At 36.8% G+C, this 20,901-nt stretch overlaps 1 protein-coding gene across 2 annotated transcripts in view; it reads left to right on the top strand.

The window, feature by feature from the left end:
- Positions 1 to 905: 905 nt before the first annotated feature.
- The window catches only part of Tbc1d23 (TBC1 domain family member 23), a 66,547-nt gene continuing 46,551 nt past the window's right edge, over positions 906 to 20,901 (top strand). For both annotated transcript variants that reach the window (XM_076868137.2, XM_076868136.2), the window contains exon 1: positions 906 to 1,063. In XM_076868137.2, coding sequence (XP_076724252.1) covers positions 1,011 to 1,063 — 53 coding nt within the window. In that variant the 5' untranslated portion in view covers positions 906 to 1,010. The remainder of the gene's footprint in view (positions 1,064 to 20,901) is intronic.

The raw sequence follows: 20,901 nt of genomic DNA, 5'->3' as shown, positions 1-20,901 counted from the left end.
TGAAGACTAGGATTTAATTTATATTGTTTTATTAATGTATGGTAGTCAGTCAGTAAATTTATTGAATTGACAAATCAACTTATTCATATTGTTACACGCAGTTCTACTCATCATTGTTTCCAGGGCTTACAAAAACATTTGTTGGGTTCGTCCTCTGGTGTGTGCGCCCGTTTTAGGGCCCCCTAAGGTGTGGAGGGTAGCGGAGCACGGGTAGGGTAGGACCGGTAGTGTGGGCGGAGCTTACACATGGAGGCCCAAGTAAAGCGGACATGGGGTGGAAAAGGAGAGATCTTTTTCTCTCTCCTTATAAGGAATTACAGTTCCAGAATTCTAAAGTTGAACTTGAACTTCCAAGCTGTTACAAGGTATTTTTTAAGGCAGGACGTATTCTCCTTAATATTTAGCTTATTTTAATAACTTTTAAATATTTAAAGTATGCAGACCTCCGTTTGTAGTTTTGACCGGGTCCCACAAATAGGGGTGGGGTGCTTTTTTCTTACATCCTACTTCGTCCTCAAATGTAGTTGTTATAGAGTAAATTACTGCAACGTGAGTCTGCTTTTACGCCCACATTCCCTGTGTGAATCCTCACTTCCCCTCCTCTTTCCACTGGTCAGGACTACCAACTCTTTTAAGTTCGACGCCAAGTTGGAGTGAAGAAGCTAACTGAACGCCACGCAGGGACGCTGGACACTTACTAGCCGCCTAGCGCGACGAGCGTCCCTACGAAGCCCCGCCCCCTCTGTTCGTCCGGCCGCGTGGCATCCTGGGACCTGTAGTTTTTGGTGTAGCTGCCTTCACCAAGTCTCCACCCTTCAGCACTTGACGCTGCGTTTCGCCCTCGGGACGTCCTGACGTTACGTTCCACCTTCCCCTTGCCTCCTCCCTCTTTCTTTCGCTCCGGAGAAGCTCAGTCCCGGACTTCCGAAGACCTTTTACGACGTTGGGTCTTAGAGTCTGTCTCTGCGCCAGGTCCACTTTTCGGCAGAGTGACGTGGACGTCAACAGCAATGGCGGAAGGAGAAGAGGTCCAGCCACTGCCTACGTTGAGCGGCGACGGCTGGTGAGTGAGAGCTCAGGACTGGTTCTCACTGGCTCCTTATTCTTTCTTCTCACTAACCTGCTTGTCCCTAAGGCACCGGGTGGTGCCGGCACGGAACAAAAAAGACCCGTTCTGGCGAAGTCTGGTGCCCTGCCCCGCCCCCTCTGCCTGTCGGTCCCCTCTCGCTGCCGGGTCCTGCTCGAGGGGCTGGGGCCACACTCGGGAGGTGTGTCGTCCAGTTGCTCGGCCTCAGTCTGGTCCCTACTTAGTCCCCGGCGTCCAAAATGAGGCTTCAGGCTAGATTTGGCCAGTGTCTCTGGCTGCGGGAGTTGGAGTAGGCAGGTTAAGAAGGAAGTTTCTTGGATAAAATCTAAGGTACTCGAATACCAGTTGGAGAAAAGCCCTTTTGAAATTACCAACACGACCTTTGCCTAGGGGTTCAGAGGTTGAGAGAGACTCCCAGAGAAGATTTCTTCCCCACACTTGAGATAATTTTTATCTTCCGATTTTTTTTTAAATCTCGTTTCGTCTTCCAACAGTTTGTGCCATTTCTCTCTCTCTCTTTTTTAAAACATAACTTCTTTTTTTCTTTCGTCAGTTTTCTTACAGATTGATTTCATATCCTTGGATCCCCATGGAACTTTATTCTCACTGTTCCCAACCCTTTGCATGCTTACCTGATTTATAGCTATGGCTTTGGGAAGGACCTCCAGTAATGCTTGGTAGGCAGTACTCACCCAGTGTCCTTAATCTTTGGGAAACTCTCCTACTTTTGAAATAGTTGCAATTCTCAGTACAGTGCTCCCTAGCATAATTTTCTTTAAAGGAACAGTTGATCTAAATGTGTTGATCACACATATGATTTTTGGATTTTCTTGTTTATATTTGTACATCCCACTGACATTCTCTGTACCTAAAAGCTATAGAAAACATTGACAGACATCTTAAATCCCAGGGAAGAAATGGAAATAGTTAAAATAAATAAATAATATGGTAATTGAGGAATTCAACTTTCCATTAGCAGACATCAAGCATTCCCTTTGTACTTGTATTCTCTACAAGGTGTAGGAGGAAAACTTGACCTAAATATAGCTTCTTTGTTTAGTTTGCTTATGTTAGAGTTGGGGAACTGTGACAGGCACACTAAATAACAAGGTAAAATTAATCTCATTCTTTGGGCGTGTTAATAAAAGAGGGGGCAAAAACCATTTCTTGGAGTCATGGGGGAAAGCTTCATGGAAGCAGTGGTTTTTGAATCAGACTTTGAAGAATGAGTGGGATTTACAAGAATTCAGTCCAAAAGAAATATAATGTGAATCACACATGTAATTTAGAATTTTTCTGTTAGTCTCATTAAAGACTACAAAGAAACAGTGGAAATTAGCTTTAATAATCTATTTTCTTTAGTCGAATACATCAACATATTATTTCAACATACAATCATTGTTAAAAAACAATTTTCGCATCTTTTATTTTTTATCCAAGCCTTCAAAATCCAATGTACAATTTGCATTTAGCCTACATCTCAATTTGGTCTAGCTACACTTCAAATGATAAATGTTTACAGGTGGCTAGTAGCTAAAATATTGGGTAGTACAAATTCAGATTAAGATGGGAGAGGCTGAAGTTGTGGCTAGTGGTAGAGAGCTTGCTTAGCATGTGTGAGGCACTGGGTTTGATCCCCAGCACCATATAAAAACAAGCAAGTAAAATAAAGGTATTGTGTCCATCTTACAACTAAAAAATATTTTTTAAAAAAGAAAGATGGGAAAGGTCTCTGGAGTAACGACAACAAGGGTATAGACAGGACAATGACTGTTTTTCAAGATTAGTATCTAAAACCGAATGGCTGAAGAGAAAATATAGAAAAATAGGTCTGGAAAAATAGTGAGGAAGTTTTTAATCCAGGTATAGGAACCTTTAACAAATCAGTGATATAGATGTTGCAAAACTTTTTCAGAAAGTGACCTAGCTGGTTATTGCCTGAAGTTTGCTGTTTTGGAAGAGTGGATTGTATGATAAATTGGCTTCAGTGAGCTTCATGGAGAGGAAATGTTTCTGGAGTTAAAGCTTTTAAGGGAAGTTCTTATGTTAGAATTGTGAGCATGTGTCTGGTTCTAGACAAGGGATCTGGAGTGAATGGTTTATACCCGTAGCGTTTATACTCTTGTAGAGGTAGTGTATTTTTTGTGTGGTTTCTCCTTTTTACTTATTTTATTTTCATGAAAGGGGGATCCCTGGGATGATGATCTATAATTTCTATTTTACCTTCATTCCCCTCTAATCTGTCTTTTTTTTTTTTTTTTTTTTTTTACCTCCCTTTACCAGTCCCCCAGATGTGGACTTAAATAGTCAGGAAACACCTTGGGATTGGGAGTCACAGATTCCATACAACCTCTTCTTTTAGAGTGATTGTGAATGGGTTGTTATAGAATGGGAACAGTTTACTCTTTGTTTTATGAAGAGTAAATGTTTTTAACTGTCGTGTTTTTATTTTAACTTTGTCAGATGGAAAGTTTTTAAAAAATGTGTCTTATCACCTAACCCAAACTTAATGATAGGGCTATTCAGCTACAATATAAGTGTGTAATAATAAAACTAGGTTCTGGTCCTCAAGGAATTTCCGATCTAGTTAGAGAAGGCACATTTGAGAACATCAATTACTCTTGGGCTTCTGTAATACAGTAAGACCTTCAGTTCTCTTTTTAGGAAAATACAGCAGATTCTTGCTATTTAAATGACATTTACATAGCATAGTCATTACGTTTGAAACTTCTTTTTGTAAGGTTTCCCTGTTTTCTTCCTTATCATTGGTATCTTACAATTTGTTCCTAATCTATGAAACTAGATAGTGGAACTTGTTAAAATTGTGTATAGTTTTTTTAAGAGGTTCACAATGGGGCTTGAAGTTCCTAAAAGTACATGAACTCTCTGATATTACTTATTTACTGATTTTTCAGTTACGTTCTAAATTACTGCTTCCCCAAATTTAAATGTGCAGTGAATTACCTGAGGGGATTATTAAAATGCACATTCTGATTCAGTAAATTTTGACTGGGACCTGAGATGCTGTATTTCTGACTAGCTTCTGGTTATACTAATTCTGCTAGTTCAAATATCACATGTTAACTTAGCAAGGTACTGAATGATGTGTATCTCAGCATGAGTAGGTCAGAGGAATTTATATCACCTGACATGTAATACTGTAATTTATCTAAATACATGACTTGTCATTGCTCTTTAGATGTGAACCTTTCAAGGCAGTGACTGATGGCAGGTGATTCAATAAATGTTAAATGAATGTATCATGAATGAATGCAGATTTTTGTGTACTCATGTAGTAGCATATCAAGCTGTCATTTCATATGAATTTCCTGACTTAAGTGGTTTTGTGAATTGTCTGATTGTCTGGTGGTATAATGCTCATTTCCTGTGGAAAGCCTAGGTGATCAGAAACTGCCTAAGCTCTTTAGCTTTCTGCAACTTCAGCCATGTAAACTCCAAGAGTATGGTGAAATCCTTTTAAAAGGGTTTACAGTTAGTTTGAAATTTAAATTTAATTTTAAAAATTAAAATAAGTTAAGAGAATCTAGATTTATAAAACCAAACTGGTAAATTGTTACAATTCAAAGATTAGTAATATTTTTCTTAGTATTAAAGAGACCAGCCTTGATTTGAACATATGTTCTCATTTCCTAAGTCTGTCTGCTTGAAATATTTCCTTAAAATAATCTTAAGTCATGGGGCTGGGATTGTGGCTCAGAGGTAGGGTGCTTGTCTAACATGGGCGGGACTCGGGTTCGACTCTCAGCACCACATAAAAATTGTGTTGTGTCCATCTACACCTAAAAAATAAATATTGAAAAAAATAATCTTAAGCCATAATTTAGAAAATTTTTGATAGATATTATTATTACACACTTATATTTGTAGCTAAATAGCCCTATCATTAAGATGAATTTGGGTTAGGTGATAAGATACATTTTAGAAAACTTTCCATCTGACAAAGTTAAAGTAAAACTATGACAGTTAAAAACACTTCATAAAACAAAGAGTAAACTGTTTGATAGCATAGAGATTTTAATTACATAACTTGATATTCTGAACTTCTTTAACTTAAACATTTTACTCAATATTCACATTTAATTCATAGTTCTGTTTTAATGTTAAATTATTGCTAAACTTTTTTTAAAATTGAAGGATTAATTCTATAAAGAAGCTTCAATTGTTAATTTGAGATGTGAATAGGATTGTTTTAAGAATAATAACTTCTTTTAAAGTTTTGTGCACTCTGTAAATGGTACTCTCAGTGCTCCCTGCTTTATAAGTATTAAAATGTGAGGAAAGATTTAAAATATCACTTAAGGACTGGGTGATTGCAATTTTAGACATAATATAGTCAATAAAGAAATACATTTAATATGAAACAGAAAGGAATCCTTTGTTTAAGAACATTGACAGCTTGTTAAAGCTAGGTATTATCTTAGGGAAACAATGAAGGAAAGCAAGGTGCAGTGGTGTAAGCCTATAATCCTGGCTACTTGGGAGGCTGAGGCAGGAGGATCACGTAAGCCCAGGACTTCCAGGCCAGCAGCTGGGGCAGTGTAGCAGAACCTGATCTGAAGACAAACAATAAGAAAAATAATCCAAAAAAAGGGAAAAGAAGAAAAAATATACTTATTATTTATTAAATTAGGGGTTAGTGATGCTGTTTGACTTTGTAACATATAATTAGAGGGCGTGCAGAGATGAGAATTGAAGATGACTTGTTTATATGATTTATTTTAAATTCTAAATAAATTCAGATTTTACAGTTTTTAGAGGTACTTCTTAAATAGTCACTTCTGATTTTGTTTCATATTGATGTTTTAATGATTCACAAGTTAGGATTAGTCATTGATTTTTGAATATTAAAGAAATGTATTTAAGTTAGTTCATTTTTATCTTTATGTACATACTGTAGAAAGGGGGCAAGTGCATTTCCTACATAAGTTAGTGAGGCAATTCAGATAATTCTAGAGCACTGCAATAGACATCCAATTTATGACTAGGAGTCTTCTGAACAGAATTGATAAAATATGCTTGACAGAGCACTTCTGTATAATGCTGAAGTGTGAATTTTACTTTAAGACAATGCCCTTTCTTATGTATCAAAAAGCAAAATAGTTTGCAAAGCATTCATAGCTCAGCAAACATTCACTGAATGGTTATGTTCAAACTGCTGTGTAAGGTTTTAGAAAAAAAATTGAAACAGTTTTAAAACCAGAACTCTGCATCTTATTGCTTTGTTTGTACACTTAGATTTTTTTCATCATTTTATCACTGAGAATGATATTTGAAGGTAGCTACAGAAGATATCTACATACCAGTGCTTTTGGAAATTACATGCTGTAGCAAAGTAGAATAGGATTTTAGTACACAGTTTGTAAAGAGGCAGTGTTTGAATTACTTATTTAATATTGAGACAAACAGAAAGCAATTTGATAATAAGAGCAAATTATTTCTTGTGCAAAAAAAAAGCAATAAATAAAAGTCACTTAAAAAAGTGGGGCTGGGGTTCTGGCTCAGTGGTAGAGCACTTGTGTGGAATGTGTGAGGCACTGGGTTCCATTCTCAGCACTGCATATAAATAAATAAAATAAAGGTTCATTGACAGCTAAAAAAAATTCAAAAAGAAACTCTTTGCTAAAAATAGATTATATGTTAGTTTTTAAGGGTCTGCCTGCGCCTTTTAACCCAAACAAAGAAAATGCTGACTAATTAAATAATTTATTTCAGGTCTTCATCCCTTTTCTTGAAGGTTTTCTTGAAGGTTAGCTTTTTCAAGTCCTTTAGCTGACTTAGCATTTTATAGTTAGGTGGAAATGTTGTAGTGTATATTTCTTTTCTTATTTAAAGTAGTTATTACATAAACCAGTTGTTACAGTATAACTTTAGCAAGGAAACATAAGCAAACACTGTACATTTATACAGAACCTAACCCTTATATATAATGCTTATATATATCATCTCATTTGGATTTTACAGCCACTCAATGAGAAAGTTAAGTTAGGAATTAGGTTAGTGCCTTATTGGAAAATTAAATATCAGACTTAGAATGGTCATATGACAGATCTAATTAGTGGAAATTTGATGCTTAAGTTTATGTCTCCTTCCTCTAAGCCCTGTTCTGTTTCTAAAGTTGATTTCATATATCTTGTGTATTTCACATTAACAGACACTTAGAGAAAGCCCAAGTAAAAATATGTTAATCATATGTTCAATCATGTGTTTTGGAAAACACTATTAAAAATGTACATTGTTGAGGGCTGGGGCTTTGGCTCACCAGTAGCGCACTTGCCTGGCATATGTGAGGCATTGGGTTCAATTCTCAGCACCATATATAAATAAATAAAGGTCTATCAGCAACTAAAAAAACATTTTTAAAATATGTGTGTTGTTGAGTGTGTCTGTGGTGTCTAGAGGCTATAAGGATATGTATGAGCTGGTAGCTCATTGACATTCTTGCATCCATGAGAAGGGATGACTGATGACTCATGGTGGGATACAATAGCATTGTATACTATACCTTTTTCTCACTTTTGTTTTGATAATACTATGTTATATCCTTTCCAGGAATTAAGTAAATTAGTTTTTTTTTTAATCTTCAGATGTTATGGTTGTATACTTCATCTAGAAAATATATTTATGTAATATAATATATTGACAGACATATTTATGTTGCATAAATATGTAATATATAACAATGTTATTATATTGTGTGTTTCTATTATATATTAAAATAAAATTAGTTTATTTTGACTTGAAAGTAATATGTAGAACATGTAAACAATTATACTTTTTAGATTACTTTAGCTCAGTAATTTTTCTGTTGTTTTTATCTAGTGATATTGGAGAAATTTAAAATTTCCTTTAAAAATAATTCCTGTGGGGCTAGGGTTGTGGTTCAGTGGTAGAGTACTTGCCTTACATGTGTGAGGCACTGGGTTCGATCCTCAGCACCACATAAAAAATAAATAAGCAAAATAAAGGTATTGTGTTCATCTACAACTAAAAAAATGTATAAAAAATAATTCCTGTGTTATTTTCCTCTTTAAAAAGTTTCTAGCCTTTGTTTTGAATTATAAAAGTGACATATAGAATGTTGTATCCATCTCATATATCAGTGGGTAATTGAGAAACAGAAACTTTTGTGCTTTATTTTGTTAATTTAGTTTAGATTTAGCTACCAATAAGAAAGTAAATGAGGTCCTTTTATATCAAATTAATTTTCATTGATGGTTGGAGTCCAGGTTTTAAAAAAAACCCAGTATGTATTTCTTTGTCAAATTACGATTCCCATTGGAAAAGTACTTTTGGAAAGAATTGCCCAGATATTGTAAAGCATTGTCACTTCATTTGTTCCTTTGTTTTTCAAAAGGATGATTTCAAGAAGAGGAATATTGGTGAGTTTTTAAAATATCATTATACTTTGGACAAGTAAAAATTTGTAACTGTCATAGGTAATATTTCTGTCCAATTTTTGCTGTTTTTATCTCATTCTTTGTTTTAGGCAAGGATATACTCCATTTTTAGTTTCCAAATAAACTGTCTTGGTGGAAAAACAGTTAAAAAAAAAAAAAGAAAGAAAACGGATAAATTTCTTTGTGCTTTTAAAGTGCTGCAATGTGCCGGGTTCAGTGGCACACACCTATAATCCCAGAGGCTCTGGAGGCTGAGACAGGAGGGTCACAAGTTTGGGGCTAGCTTTAGCAAGGCCCTAAGCAATTTAGCAAGACCTTTTTTCAAAATAAAATACAAATAGAGCTGGGGATGTGGCTTAGTGGTTAAGTGTCCCTTGGTTCAATCCCTGGTACATGAGAAGAAAAAAAAAGAAAGTGCTGCACAGTCCCTTCATAATATGGGAATACACAGTGTTGAGAAATTTTATCCTGAGAAAGCATGAAAGAAGCAAGGATTTCAAGCACTCTGAGGTTAACTGCTTCTTAGTGGAGAAATTATTTTTCACTTTTGTAGGCAAAGTATTACAGCAGATCCATTGTACAATTGTACATGTAGTTTTGACAAACCTTTTATTTTGCTGTTTGTTTTTTTTTTTTTTTTTAAACTTAGACAGTAGCTCCTGAGTTTTTTCTTAGCACAGGAAGGGACACTATTGATACCATTCCCACAGTTTGACCTATATGGTTTTGGGTAAAAAAATAAGTCTATGAAAAAAAAAAACTTAAAGCATCTGTACCCTTTGTTATTTTAGTAGTTTACAACAATAGTCATCTTGCTACAGTGATGAAGTACTGAAGCGCTCATGTTTGGTTTGCCAAACTAAGAGGACCAAATTTCTTAGCATCTTTACTTGGCACAATATCCTGGTTAAAACACAAATTATGGAGAGGATTATCTTATTTGATAAGGGCATGTCCCAAAGCTGCTTTTGCAGATCTGATCTTAAAAAAAGCTCACTAAATTTTTAAAGCTGATGAAGTGGGATGGATATAACATTTATATATCACTTTTATAATTCAAAAATAAAGGCTAGAAACTCTTTAAAGGGAAAATAACATGTAGGCAAATATATCTTAATGAAATATCTGTAATAGTTGTACATGATTCTGACACAAATCCAGGTAAGTTTAGTATTTTGCAGTAATAACACTCTCAAAAGAGTTAAATTTTTGCAATTAAATAACACTCTCAAAAGTTGTCAAGATCTTTTCTGAATGTGCTATCATACTATTTGTTGAAATACTTAGGAAGTTTTAATGGTTTGAGATTGGTATTTAAAAATAACAGGTTATGGGCCTGCGGTTGTGGCTCAGTGGTAGAGTGCTTGCCTAGCATGCGTGAGGCACTGGGTCCAATCCTCAGCACCACATAAAAATGAAATAAAGATATTGTGTTCACCTCAAACTAAAAAATAAATATTTAAAAAATAAAAAATAAAAATAACAAGTTACATAGTACTGGAATTTGACTTCACCCACATCTACTGTACAAATAAATCGGTGACAAAGTTGTCCTATTTTCAGTTCTAACAGTGTTACAAAATATTCAGGGACTAATTAAGGCGTTTGGATATGGTAGTAATTTGTAGCAAGGTGCTAACAGTAGTAGCAGAATAAGTTCAGATAAAGCTTTGATGTCTCATGACCTGGGCATTAAAAAATACCCTGAAATGTGGGGGACACAAATTAAGCCATGAAACCACAACTCTATATGTGCAGCTTGCTACAGCATACTGACTGTCACATACTTTGCTGGTGCTTGCAGCTAGTTGATTGGTCATTTTTAGAATTTTGAGTAATTGGTCAGAGACTTGTATCTGGTTATTATATATGTCGCAGTCTGGGCACAAATCACGAGCCACTGAAGCAGGAACAAACTTTATTTTTGAACTGCAAGAAAAAACCTCACACACGCTCCTGGGGAATTCTCCCGAATGCCACGAGGCTCGTCCAGGAACCCCCAGCCGGAAATATCTCTCCCGGAAATCCCTCCTCCTGCACTTCCCCAACCAATGGGAACTCTCGGGGAATCCCCGGAAATCCCCACGAGAACTCCAAAATAGTGCGAGAACTCAAAAGTAGTGGCAGAGGCGGATAGTAATGCCTCGTCTGTCAATCAATACAGTTGGCAAAATGCCAGGGGCCATACAGACTCTCGGCCGTGGCTCTCAGCATCTCCCCCCTTCTGTTTAATTAAACAACAAGCAATGTGGCTTAGGGACCGTGCCTGTTAGGTAGTCCAATTCAACATATGGTCCTTACCTGTCATCGGATGAACTGACCTCTAGGCGTCAGCCTCCTGTCTTAGGTTGGTACCACTACAATTGGATCATACCCGTCACTGACTACCGGTCCAGCATACAGCCATACTTGTGGATAGGCATTTGCACCAGTGGCGGGGAGGGAGGTTCTTTGCCTCACCTCTGTTGGCCCCCAAATTTGGCCTTGGTGCCAGTGGGGGGGGTGAGGTTCTTTGCCTCACCTCTGTTGGCCCCCAAATTTTAGACCATCACTAGTAGAAGGGAGGAGGATGCAAAATGCCACGACACTAAGCCAGTTGAAGGCTCATTTGAAAAATCGTACCACCGGTGACACCATCAGCAAAAATACTCCAGCACTACCACAATTCGCTGCACCAACAGATAGTTCACAATGCATACAAGTGATACATAGTCCAGGCAAGTTCTGCAAGCAGTTCAAAGCAGAGGAATCTGTCAATATGTCCATTTCCTCCCAAAGTAAATCGACTCCTTGATTGAGCATTACTTGTTGAGCTATTATTCATTGATGCATCAGTTTATACAGTTTGTTGTGATAACTATCGAAGAAGCTGTAGTTTGGTTTTATCTTTGTCTTCACCAGCACTGGGATAAAGATAGGAATTCTGGCAATGATGCTAAGAAAAAAATTATGTAATATTCCAACAGGCACTAAGAAAACAATTTTTTGAACAATTTACATTATCCTGAACAGAATTGTTAAATATAATGAAAAGGGAAGGTGAAAGTAAACAAACAGATCTGTTAACCTCCTTATTCACATATTAAAACAATTTTGAACAGCTGTTTACCCAATCTAAATTAAACCATTAAAATCACGTGAATAAAAAAAAATTCGGATCCATTTATTCATGAGCGCTCCTCATATATGATATATGGACATACGTACATACAGACATACAACACAAAACAGAAGTGTGCACACATAACATACAACACATAAGACAACAGTAAAGGCCTTGTAGCTTTACCTATGTGAAATCTCCATTGCAATGTTTAAAAACTCCACAGTGAAAAAATAAAACTGATCAGAAAAACATTAACCTAGGTCTGTATGAGCTCAGAAATAAAATAGAACTTTATGATGTGGGAAAAGACAAATAATAAAATAAGTATTGAAAAAAGCATCCTGGTTAATCACTGTCCCAGATGTAAGAATAGCCAAACTGGAGCTCTGGATATCAGCTGTTATGGATTTGAGTCAAATCACCTTTCTTTTTTTTTTTTTTGGTCCGTAGAATTTGCTTTGGTTAGTTTCTCTGGAATCCAAATCTGCTGTTGTTCTCCCTGTGGAACGCCCACAGTGGCAAAATTTTGTAAGCAATGAGCTATAACATCTTTAGTTTTTTCTCCGGCATGAAGGGAGCCCATCAAAAATCCGGAAGAAGTTTCAACTATAACATGCAAATATTTTAATTTTCCAAATTCTGGCAAGTGTGTGACATCCATCTGCCAAATATGGTTAGGTACCAGTCCTCTAGGATTGACTCCAAGATTAACTTGTGGTAAAAAGGTCACACAATTTTGACATTGTTTTATTATTTGTCTAGCTTGTTCCTTAGTTATTTTAAAACACTTTTGTAAAGTATTAGCATTGACATGGAACCTTTTATGAAAATGTGTAGCTTCTTCTAGTGTAGAGAAAATATGTATGTCATGTGTAGTTTTATCTGCTAAATTGTTGCCCAAACTAAGGGCTCCAGGCAATCCTGTTTGTGCTCTGATATGTCCTATAAAGAATGGATCTTTTCTGTCCCAGATTAGACTTTGTATAGCAGAAAACAAAGAGAAAACAGTAGAGGAAGGGGAAATCCTACCAGCATCTTCAAGGGATACTATAGCATTAACTATATATTGACTATCAGAAAATAAATTAAATACAGAATCTTTAAACATCACAAAAGCTTGTAAAACTGCATTAAGCTCTACCTTTTGAGCTGATTGTTTGGGTACTAAAAATGTGAAAGTTTGATCAGGGGTAACTACTGCTGCTGTACCATTATTTGACCCATCAGTGAATATATTTGGAGCATTCATGATAGGGGTTTTTCTTGTCATTTTTGGAAACCTACAGGAAGTGAAGACCAAAAAGACAACAAAGGATTAGATGGTAAGTGATTATCAAATGAAACATTAGATTTACACATGATTATTGCCCAAGTATTTAACTCATTAGCTAACTCATCAATTTGATCCATAGTATATGGAGTAATAATTTTATTGGGAGAAATTCCAAACACTCCCTTTGCTGCTTTTATTCCTTTGAGTATTAATTATCCTACAGCCTCAGGATACCTAGTAAGAATAGTGTTAGGAGAATAAGATAAATGTATCCACAATAATGGACCTTCTTGCCAAAATACTCCTGTAGGAATATTTTTTGTTGGTATTACAATAAATAATAAAGGCAAAGTTATATCAATTCTATCCAAATGCATATTTTCTATATATGTTTCAATAATTTTTAATGCCTTTCTTGCTTCAGGTGTTAACATATGGCATGAATTTGGATCTGATGGACCTTTTAGGATATCAAATAAAGGTTCCAACTCTCCTGTTGGTATGCCTAGATAAGGCCTTATCCAATGTATGTATCCTAATAACTTTTGAAAGTCATTAAGTGATTTGAGTTGATCTACTCGTATTTGAATTTTTGGTGGACGGACCATGGTTGAGGATAATAGAACTCCTAAATAATTAATTGGAAAATTTAATTGTACTTTATCTATTGCTATCTCTAGATTATAATTTTTTAATAAATTAATAAGTGTGGCATAACATTCTAGCAATGTGTTTTTATCTTTGTGTGCTAACAATATATCATCCATATAGTGAAATATTTGTAGTTCAGGATTTTGATTTCTAAGTGGCTGGATTGCTTTGTTAACATAAATTTGACACATAGTTGGGCTGTTAGCCATCCCTTGAGGGAGTACTTTCCATTCATATCTCTGATCAGGACCTTCATGATTCAGTGCAGGGATAGTAAATGCAAAACGTGGACTATCCTCAGGATGAATTGGAATTGAAAAAAAAAATAAACAATCTTTAATATCTATAGCTAAAACGTACCAGGTTTTTGGCAAAGCAGACAATTGAGGAATCCCCGATTAAGCAGGTCCCATAATAACCATCTCATTATTAATGGCTCTTAAGTCTTGCAATAATCTCCATTTATCAGATTTCTTTTTAATGACAAAAATGAGAGTATTATAGGGAGATACGGAAGGTTGTATATGTCCCTCTGCTAATTGTTGTTGACCAGGTCATGAGCTATTTGTATCTTTTCTTTAGTCAGGGGCCACTGAGGAACCCATACTGGTCTTTCTGATTTCCAAGTAATTTTTATTGCCTCAGTGACCCCTTCTGAAAACCCAGTCCATATCTATTTATTCCTTGATCTATTTGAATTGGTGCTGTTATACCTTGTTCTCCTAATCTTTTTTCTTTCCTGAAACCTTGTCTAGCCCTAATAGTGGGCGCATTTGGATTGATGTTATTTGTTAATGTCAAACCTAATTGATCTAGGACATCTCGTCCCCATAAATTTATTGGAAGATGATCCAATACATATGGCTGTATAGTTCCTTCACATCCTTCAGGATCCTTCCAATCTAAAACCATTGCACTTCTATGGGGATTAGTTGCCACTCCTAGGCCTCGAAGTGTTTGAGTGGCTTGTTGTAACGGCCAATGTTTTGGCCATTCTTGACGAGATATGATGCTAAGGTCTGCACCTGTATCCAGTAGCCCATTAAATTCATGTCCTTGAATATTTAGTTTTAGCATTGAGCGAGAATCTAAATTCAAAGACAACATAACCCAATCTACACCTGTGGAGCCTAATCCCCTGGAACCTCTTTCTATACTACTACTGGAAAATTTATCATGTAGGCTGGGTATTATTAATAACTGTGCTATTCTATCTCCTGGTGAAATTACTGATATACCCTTTGGAGAACTAGCTATAAATTTTATTTCACCTTCATAATCGGAATCAATTACCCCGGGACTTATCATAAGTCCTTTTAGCGTAGAAGAACTGCGTCCTAACAATAAGCCTACTATTCCTTGGGGAAGAGGTCCTTTTACTCCTGTGGGAATGATTTGAACTCCCATCTCTGGAGTTAGTACTGCTCTGGCGGAGGTGCAGATGTCCAACCCTGCACTCCCTGTGGTTCGTCTGATGAGAGATCTGATGGATAATGTGTCCTGGGCACTACCCTGATGGTGTTGCTGGGTTCCTCCATGGTGTTTCTGGGTTCCTCCAGTGCCCCGTACATTTGTATCCGTGGGCCCCGGAGCATTGGGCCCCCCCGTCCGTTTTTTGGCAATGGAGCCCGATACCTTTCTCCACGATATCGTAGGTAAACACCTGGTCCTTGTCCATTTTTTGATAATGGAGTACCCTCTATGGTGGTTTGAGAATGGCATTCATTAGCCCAATGTCTCCCTCTACGGCATCGTGGGCAAATACCCGGTATTCTATTCCTTTGATACCCAGCTTTGTTAAACCCTCCTCCTATGGGGCAACTCCTTTTAAAATGTCCTGTTTGTTCACAATTGTAGCATGTTTTTGACCTGGTATCTAAAGCCTGTTGTACTGCTGCCAAGACTTGTCCTTGTTCATTAATGTCTCTACATAATTTAATATATGTGTTTAAATCTTCATGTCTCCAGGGTCTAATGGCCTGCTTGCAGCAACGATTTGCTTGGTCATAAGCCAGTTGTTTTATAAATGGCATTGCTTGTTCTGTATCCCCAAAAATTCTGGAAGCTGTCTGAATAAGCCTATCTACAAATTCAGCGTAAGGTTCATTAGTTCCTTGTATTACCTTAGATAATTGACCTTGTAAATCTCCATGCCCCTGTAAAGTTTTCCATGCCCTAACCGCATGTACAGCAATTTGTGCGTATACGCCAGGATCATATTCAATTTGTTGCCGTTGACCCTCATAAGGTCCTTTTCCTAACAACATATCTAGATTTCTTTGAGGGGAACCGGCTGCTGCATTTCGCCTAGCTGTCTCCCTGCAAAATTCCTCATTGGCAACCTTTCATAACAAATATTGTCCTCCATTTAGCACAGATTTACACATACTAGCCCAATCTGCTGGCGTCATGTCCAAGTTGGTAATGGATTCGACCATGCTTACAGTGAAGGGTGCTTGAGGACCATAGGTTGTTACAGCCTCCTTTAACTGCTTCACTGTTTTGAAATCTAAAGCACGGTGAATTTGCTGCCCTCCTGCCTGCTCAAGTACAGGGCATGCTAATCTTTGAGGTCCTGTCTCAGGATCCCATCTATCAACTACGGGGGTTGAGGGCCACTCAGCTATCTCCATAGGTGGAGCTGTTGGTTGAATTACGCCCTCTGGTGATAGAACGGTGTTAGTAGCAGCCTCCTGTTGTAGCTTTTTCCCTAATAGCTGTTTCTCCTCTAAGCTTTCTTCCTTTAAATTTTCTTCCTCTGTCTGACTAGCTTGAGAGACCTTCTCTTTTGCTTGATCTAAGATGTCTTTCTCCATGGTCTGAACCTCTAACAATTTACTTAACACTCTTTCAGTTTGTTTTTTACTAATTTCTAATCTGTTATAAAGATAATGCAACCCAATAAGATAACACAAAACAAAACCGAAACAGAATGAAACAAAAACGGAACAAAAAATCGTTGTAAGAATTTTCCTATTTTCTTGACATGTGCATTTGTGGTCTATTTCTATCTCTTCCTCAGGAGCGAACAACTTCAAACATTGAGCCAACCATTTTTCCCAGTCTGCCTGAGAAAATTCTAGGGATAGGCAGCTTGAAACAAACATAAAAGAAATCAAAACAAGAACACATTGTTTTTAAAATGGTCACCCATTCTCTTGCCTTCCCTTAGGGGCAAGCAATTTCACTTACCCTGAAGCTTCAGATGTTCACCGTACGGGCCACCAAATGCCTCAGTCTGGCTGGGCACAAATCACGAGCCACTGAAGCAGGAACAAACTTTATTTTTGAACTGCAAGAAAAAAACCTCACACATGCCACTGGGGAATTCTCCCAAATGCCACGAGGCTCGTCCAGGAACCCCCAGCCGGAAATATCTCTCCCAGACATCCCTCCTCCTGCACTTCCCCAACCAATGGGAACTCTCGGGGAATCCCCGGAAATCCCCACGAGAACTCCAAAATAGTGCAAGAACTCAAAAGTAGTGGCAGAGGCAGATAGTAATGCCTCGCCTGTCAATCAATACTGTTGGCAAAATGCCAGGGGCCATACAGACTCGGCCGTGGCTCTCAGCATATACACACACACACACACACACACACACACATATATCAATCTCCATGCTCACAATGGTTTATGTTCTAAACAAATCTGAGTGAACTGCACTCCAGAAAGACCTGCTCCCACCTCTGTGTGACATTATATATATAATAATAGTACTTGGGCTAGAACCTTGGAATAACTGGCTAGCATCCCAACCACATGAGATTGTGAACATTTTGTTTACTGCTACATTCCCAATGCCTCATAGAGTGGCAAGTGTATATGTAGTAGGTGCTCAATACATATTTACTGAATATTTGAATAAAATAATGTTTATTTTAGGGAAGAAAAGAATTTGGACTATGGGTTAGGAAGATAGAGGAGAATCTGAAGGAAAAGGTTTTTTAAATTTTTTTAATTCTTTACTTGTTGATGGACCTTTATTATATTTATTTATATGCGGTGCTGAGAATCGAACCCATTGCCTGAAACATGCTAGGCAGATGCTCTACCACTGAGTCACAACCCAAGCACTTGAAGGAAAAGGTTTTAAGAAGAAAGTAAAACTTTGTAGAGTTTTGTAAAGAGGATGAAGACTCTGATTGATGTCTAATGAATTCTTGGAGCAATTTAGGACAATGGTGGAGATTTTCAGTGAATGAGGAGAGAGCAAGTGGAGATGTTTGGAAATTACTATTTTCATTGAGTTGAACTGTAAAGAGAAGGAAGGAAAGAAAAATGAGTTTTTTAAGGGGAGTAGGTCATGTGTAGAAAACTCTTGAGTACATAAAGGTGGAAATATTTCAGGCAAGGAGAATAATTATCACAGGCTATATTACTCTGTATTTTTTAGCACTAGAAATAGTTTCAGTGAAGATTTTTATGTCCATTTTTTTCCCCACTTGGCTGTATTTAATACTGTTGGCAGACTAAGGTTTGAACAATATAAACAGAAATAACATATTTAAGATGTTTACGTAGCAGACTTTGGGCAATTACTGATATCCCAGTAATGCACCTTTTGTATTTCTATTTTTTAAAATTTTCTTTTAGTTATACATTGACACAGTACCTTTATTTTGTTTATTTATTTTTATGTGGTGCTGAGGATGGAACCCAGGATCTCTCATGTGCGAGGCGAGTACTCTACCACTGAGCCACAACCCCAGCCCCATTTGTATTTCTATTTTAAGAAAACAATCTATTTTGGATTCTGATCACTCCAAGACACTGTACTTTTAAATACTTTTATTAGTACATTATAGTCATACATAATGGTTGGGTTCACCTTGACATAAGCATACATGAATGGAATTCAGTTTGCTTCATTTTAGTCCTGTGTCTTTTTTCCTTCTCCTCCTCTTCTCCCTTTCCTCTACTCTACTTGTAAGACACTATATTAAAAAAAAAAATTGGCAATTGAATCCATCTGTCTGCCCTTCCTTCTCTCCTTCCTTCAGTAGTAGAGATTGAACCCAGGTGTGTTTTACCACTGTGCTATATCCCCTCTTTTTTTTTTTTATATTTTTTTATTTTGTGACAGGATCTCTAAGTTGCTAAGGCTGGCTTGCAATCCTCTTGCCTCAGCCTTCTAAGTTGCTAGAAATACAGATGTGCACCTCCTTGCCTAGCTAATTGTTTTCTCTATATCTCTGAATTTAAGTTTAGGGTGATTATATATATTATAGGTTCTAAGTGGTCCTTTTGAACTATACTATAATCTTTCATTTTTTTGTAATTACAGAAAAAAAGATTTGATTTTAAGAATTTTAGAACTAGTGAAGTTGTCTTAGTTTAGTTGATAGACTGAGGCTCTGTGAATTAAACATTTGTTTTCCATTTCAGAAAACATCCTACTTAAGTGTTTTAGATTGATTATTAGGACGGAAGATTGGGGATGATAGGGAGAGGGGTTCCTATGGAGTGGTAGATGTCAAAAAGGGATAAGAAATGATGGAGTAGGCAGGAGAGTGAGGAGGTGGATATAAGACGAGGGAGAAAAGATGGCATAAGAATTCTTTCAAAAAGCTCTGTTGTGAAAGAGATGGTCAGAGGTTTGGTGGCTGGATGCAAAGGGAAAGTTTGGAGTTTTTTTGGTTGTAGTTGTTGATTTTGTTCATAATGGTGATACTTGAACATACTGGTTCAGAGGAAAGCCTGCACAGAAAGAGAAATGGAAAATAGTAGAGAGATGACAATTGATGGCACATGACTCCAAGGGAATTTGGAGGGAAGATAAGAGCCAGCTAAAGTTACCAGTCTTAGAATAAGGAAAGGACACCTTGCTCCTGTGAATATTGGAAAGCAGTTGTCTGAATGACTGAGCTTATGTTTGTGTTTTTTGTGGGGGGGGATTGAGATCAAAGGAAAGAGAAGCCTTCTGGCCTGTATTTTCTCTTTGAAGTCCGAAAAAGGACATCCTCAGTTCTTGAAATAAAGGAAGTCAGAAATAAAGTGACCTGAGGTAAAGTGGCTGGGTAAAGGGTGTAAAGAAAATGATCAATTCAAGAGATATTTCAGACAGTATTGATACCTAAAAGAGAAGAGAAGATGATGAATTCATGGTAGTATCATAAATTTTTTCTTATTTCCTGGAAGTCTGCATTCATAAAGTATAGGAACAAAGAAGGCAGAACTGGTTAGATTAACCTTATGCCAGGAATTTACAGCTTCCTGAATGTGACACAAAGACCAAGGCATGAAGAAGCTGAGGATTTGTCAAGACTGCCTAAAGTCTTAGTGAGGTCATGGGATACAGACTGAAGACATAAATGAAGCCTTGTAAGAGCTCTTCTGACCATTCCATGCCACCCCTTCATCTTTACCCTTAACTTTATCCAGAATTAGTTTTCCTTGCTCAAAAATTGAGTCAAATACTTGTACATTTTTAAACTTCCAAGTTTATCATGTTTGTAAATATTTAGAAGACAGCTTGCTGTTAGCTATTGATTGAACTCTTTTATCTTGTTTACACTTTTAATATTCATTATTGGAGAATTAAAATCAAAATATATAAAATAGTATATTGTTTCCTTCTTAATATATGTATATAATATCCTTTCTTAATGTTTACAGTATCCTTCCTATATGTGTATACTATCCTTAATATCTTAATATTATATATAGTATCCTTTCCTAAGTTCTAGTTACTTAATGCTTTAAGGAAAGAAATACATGTTTGGGGTGAGAATTCTTACTACTTGCAAATTTGCTCTTACTCCTTGCAAATTTACTACATTTGTTCAGTTTAGAGAGTACAGATAGCCACCTTCCCCAACTACTAAAAGGCAAAACTCTCAAATAAAAATACCACTATAAATAAATGCTTAAAAAATTTCCTTCCTAGTGTGTGTGGGAAAGAGTGATTGGGAATAGTGGACTTTTTCTATTTGTTTGATATGTCTTTAATTTTTAATTTTTTTTCCATGTCTTGTTCTCAGTATTTCAGTTTATTGCTTAAAATGCCATCTGATTAAAATAAATTCTTCTTCTTCTTTTTTTTTTTTAATGGATAGACATTGTGGTTTTAAAAATACTGCTTTGAGCCAGGTGCAGTGGAGCATACCTGTAATCCCAGTGGCTCAGGAGGCTGAGGCAGGAGGATTGAGAGTTAAAAACCAGCCCTCAGCAACTGTGAGGTGCTAAGCAACTCAGTGAGACCGTCTCTAAATACAAAATAGGACTGGGGATGTGGCTCAGTGGTTGAGCACCCTTGAGTTCAATCCTTGACATGCCCCCCCCACCCAAATAAATAAATAAATAAATAAATAAAGCAAAATGACTGCTTTGAACATGGTTCTAGCTAAATCATTTTACTTATTCT

The sequence above is a fragment of the Callospermophilus lateralis genome, chromosome 10, assembly GCF_048772815.1.
Source record: "Callospermophilus lateralis isolate mCalLat2 chromosome 10, mCalLat2.hap1, whole genome shotgun sequence".
In the NCBI taxonomy this organism is placed as follows: domain Eukaryota; kingdom Metazoa; phylum Chordata; class Mammalia; order Rodentia; family Sciuridae; genus Callospermophilus; species Callospermophilus lateralis.
Note: the sequence above shows the minus strand (reverse complement) of the source record. Positions and strands in the feature narration are given on the sequence as shown.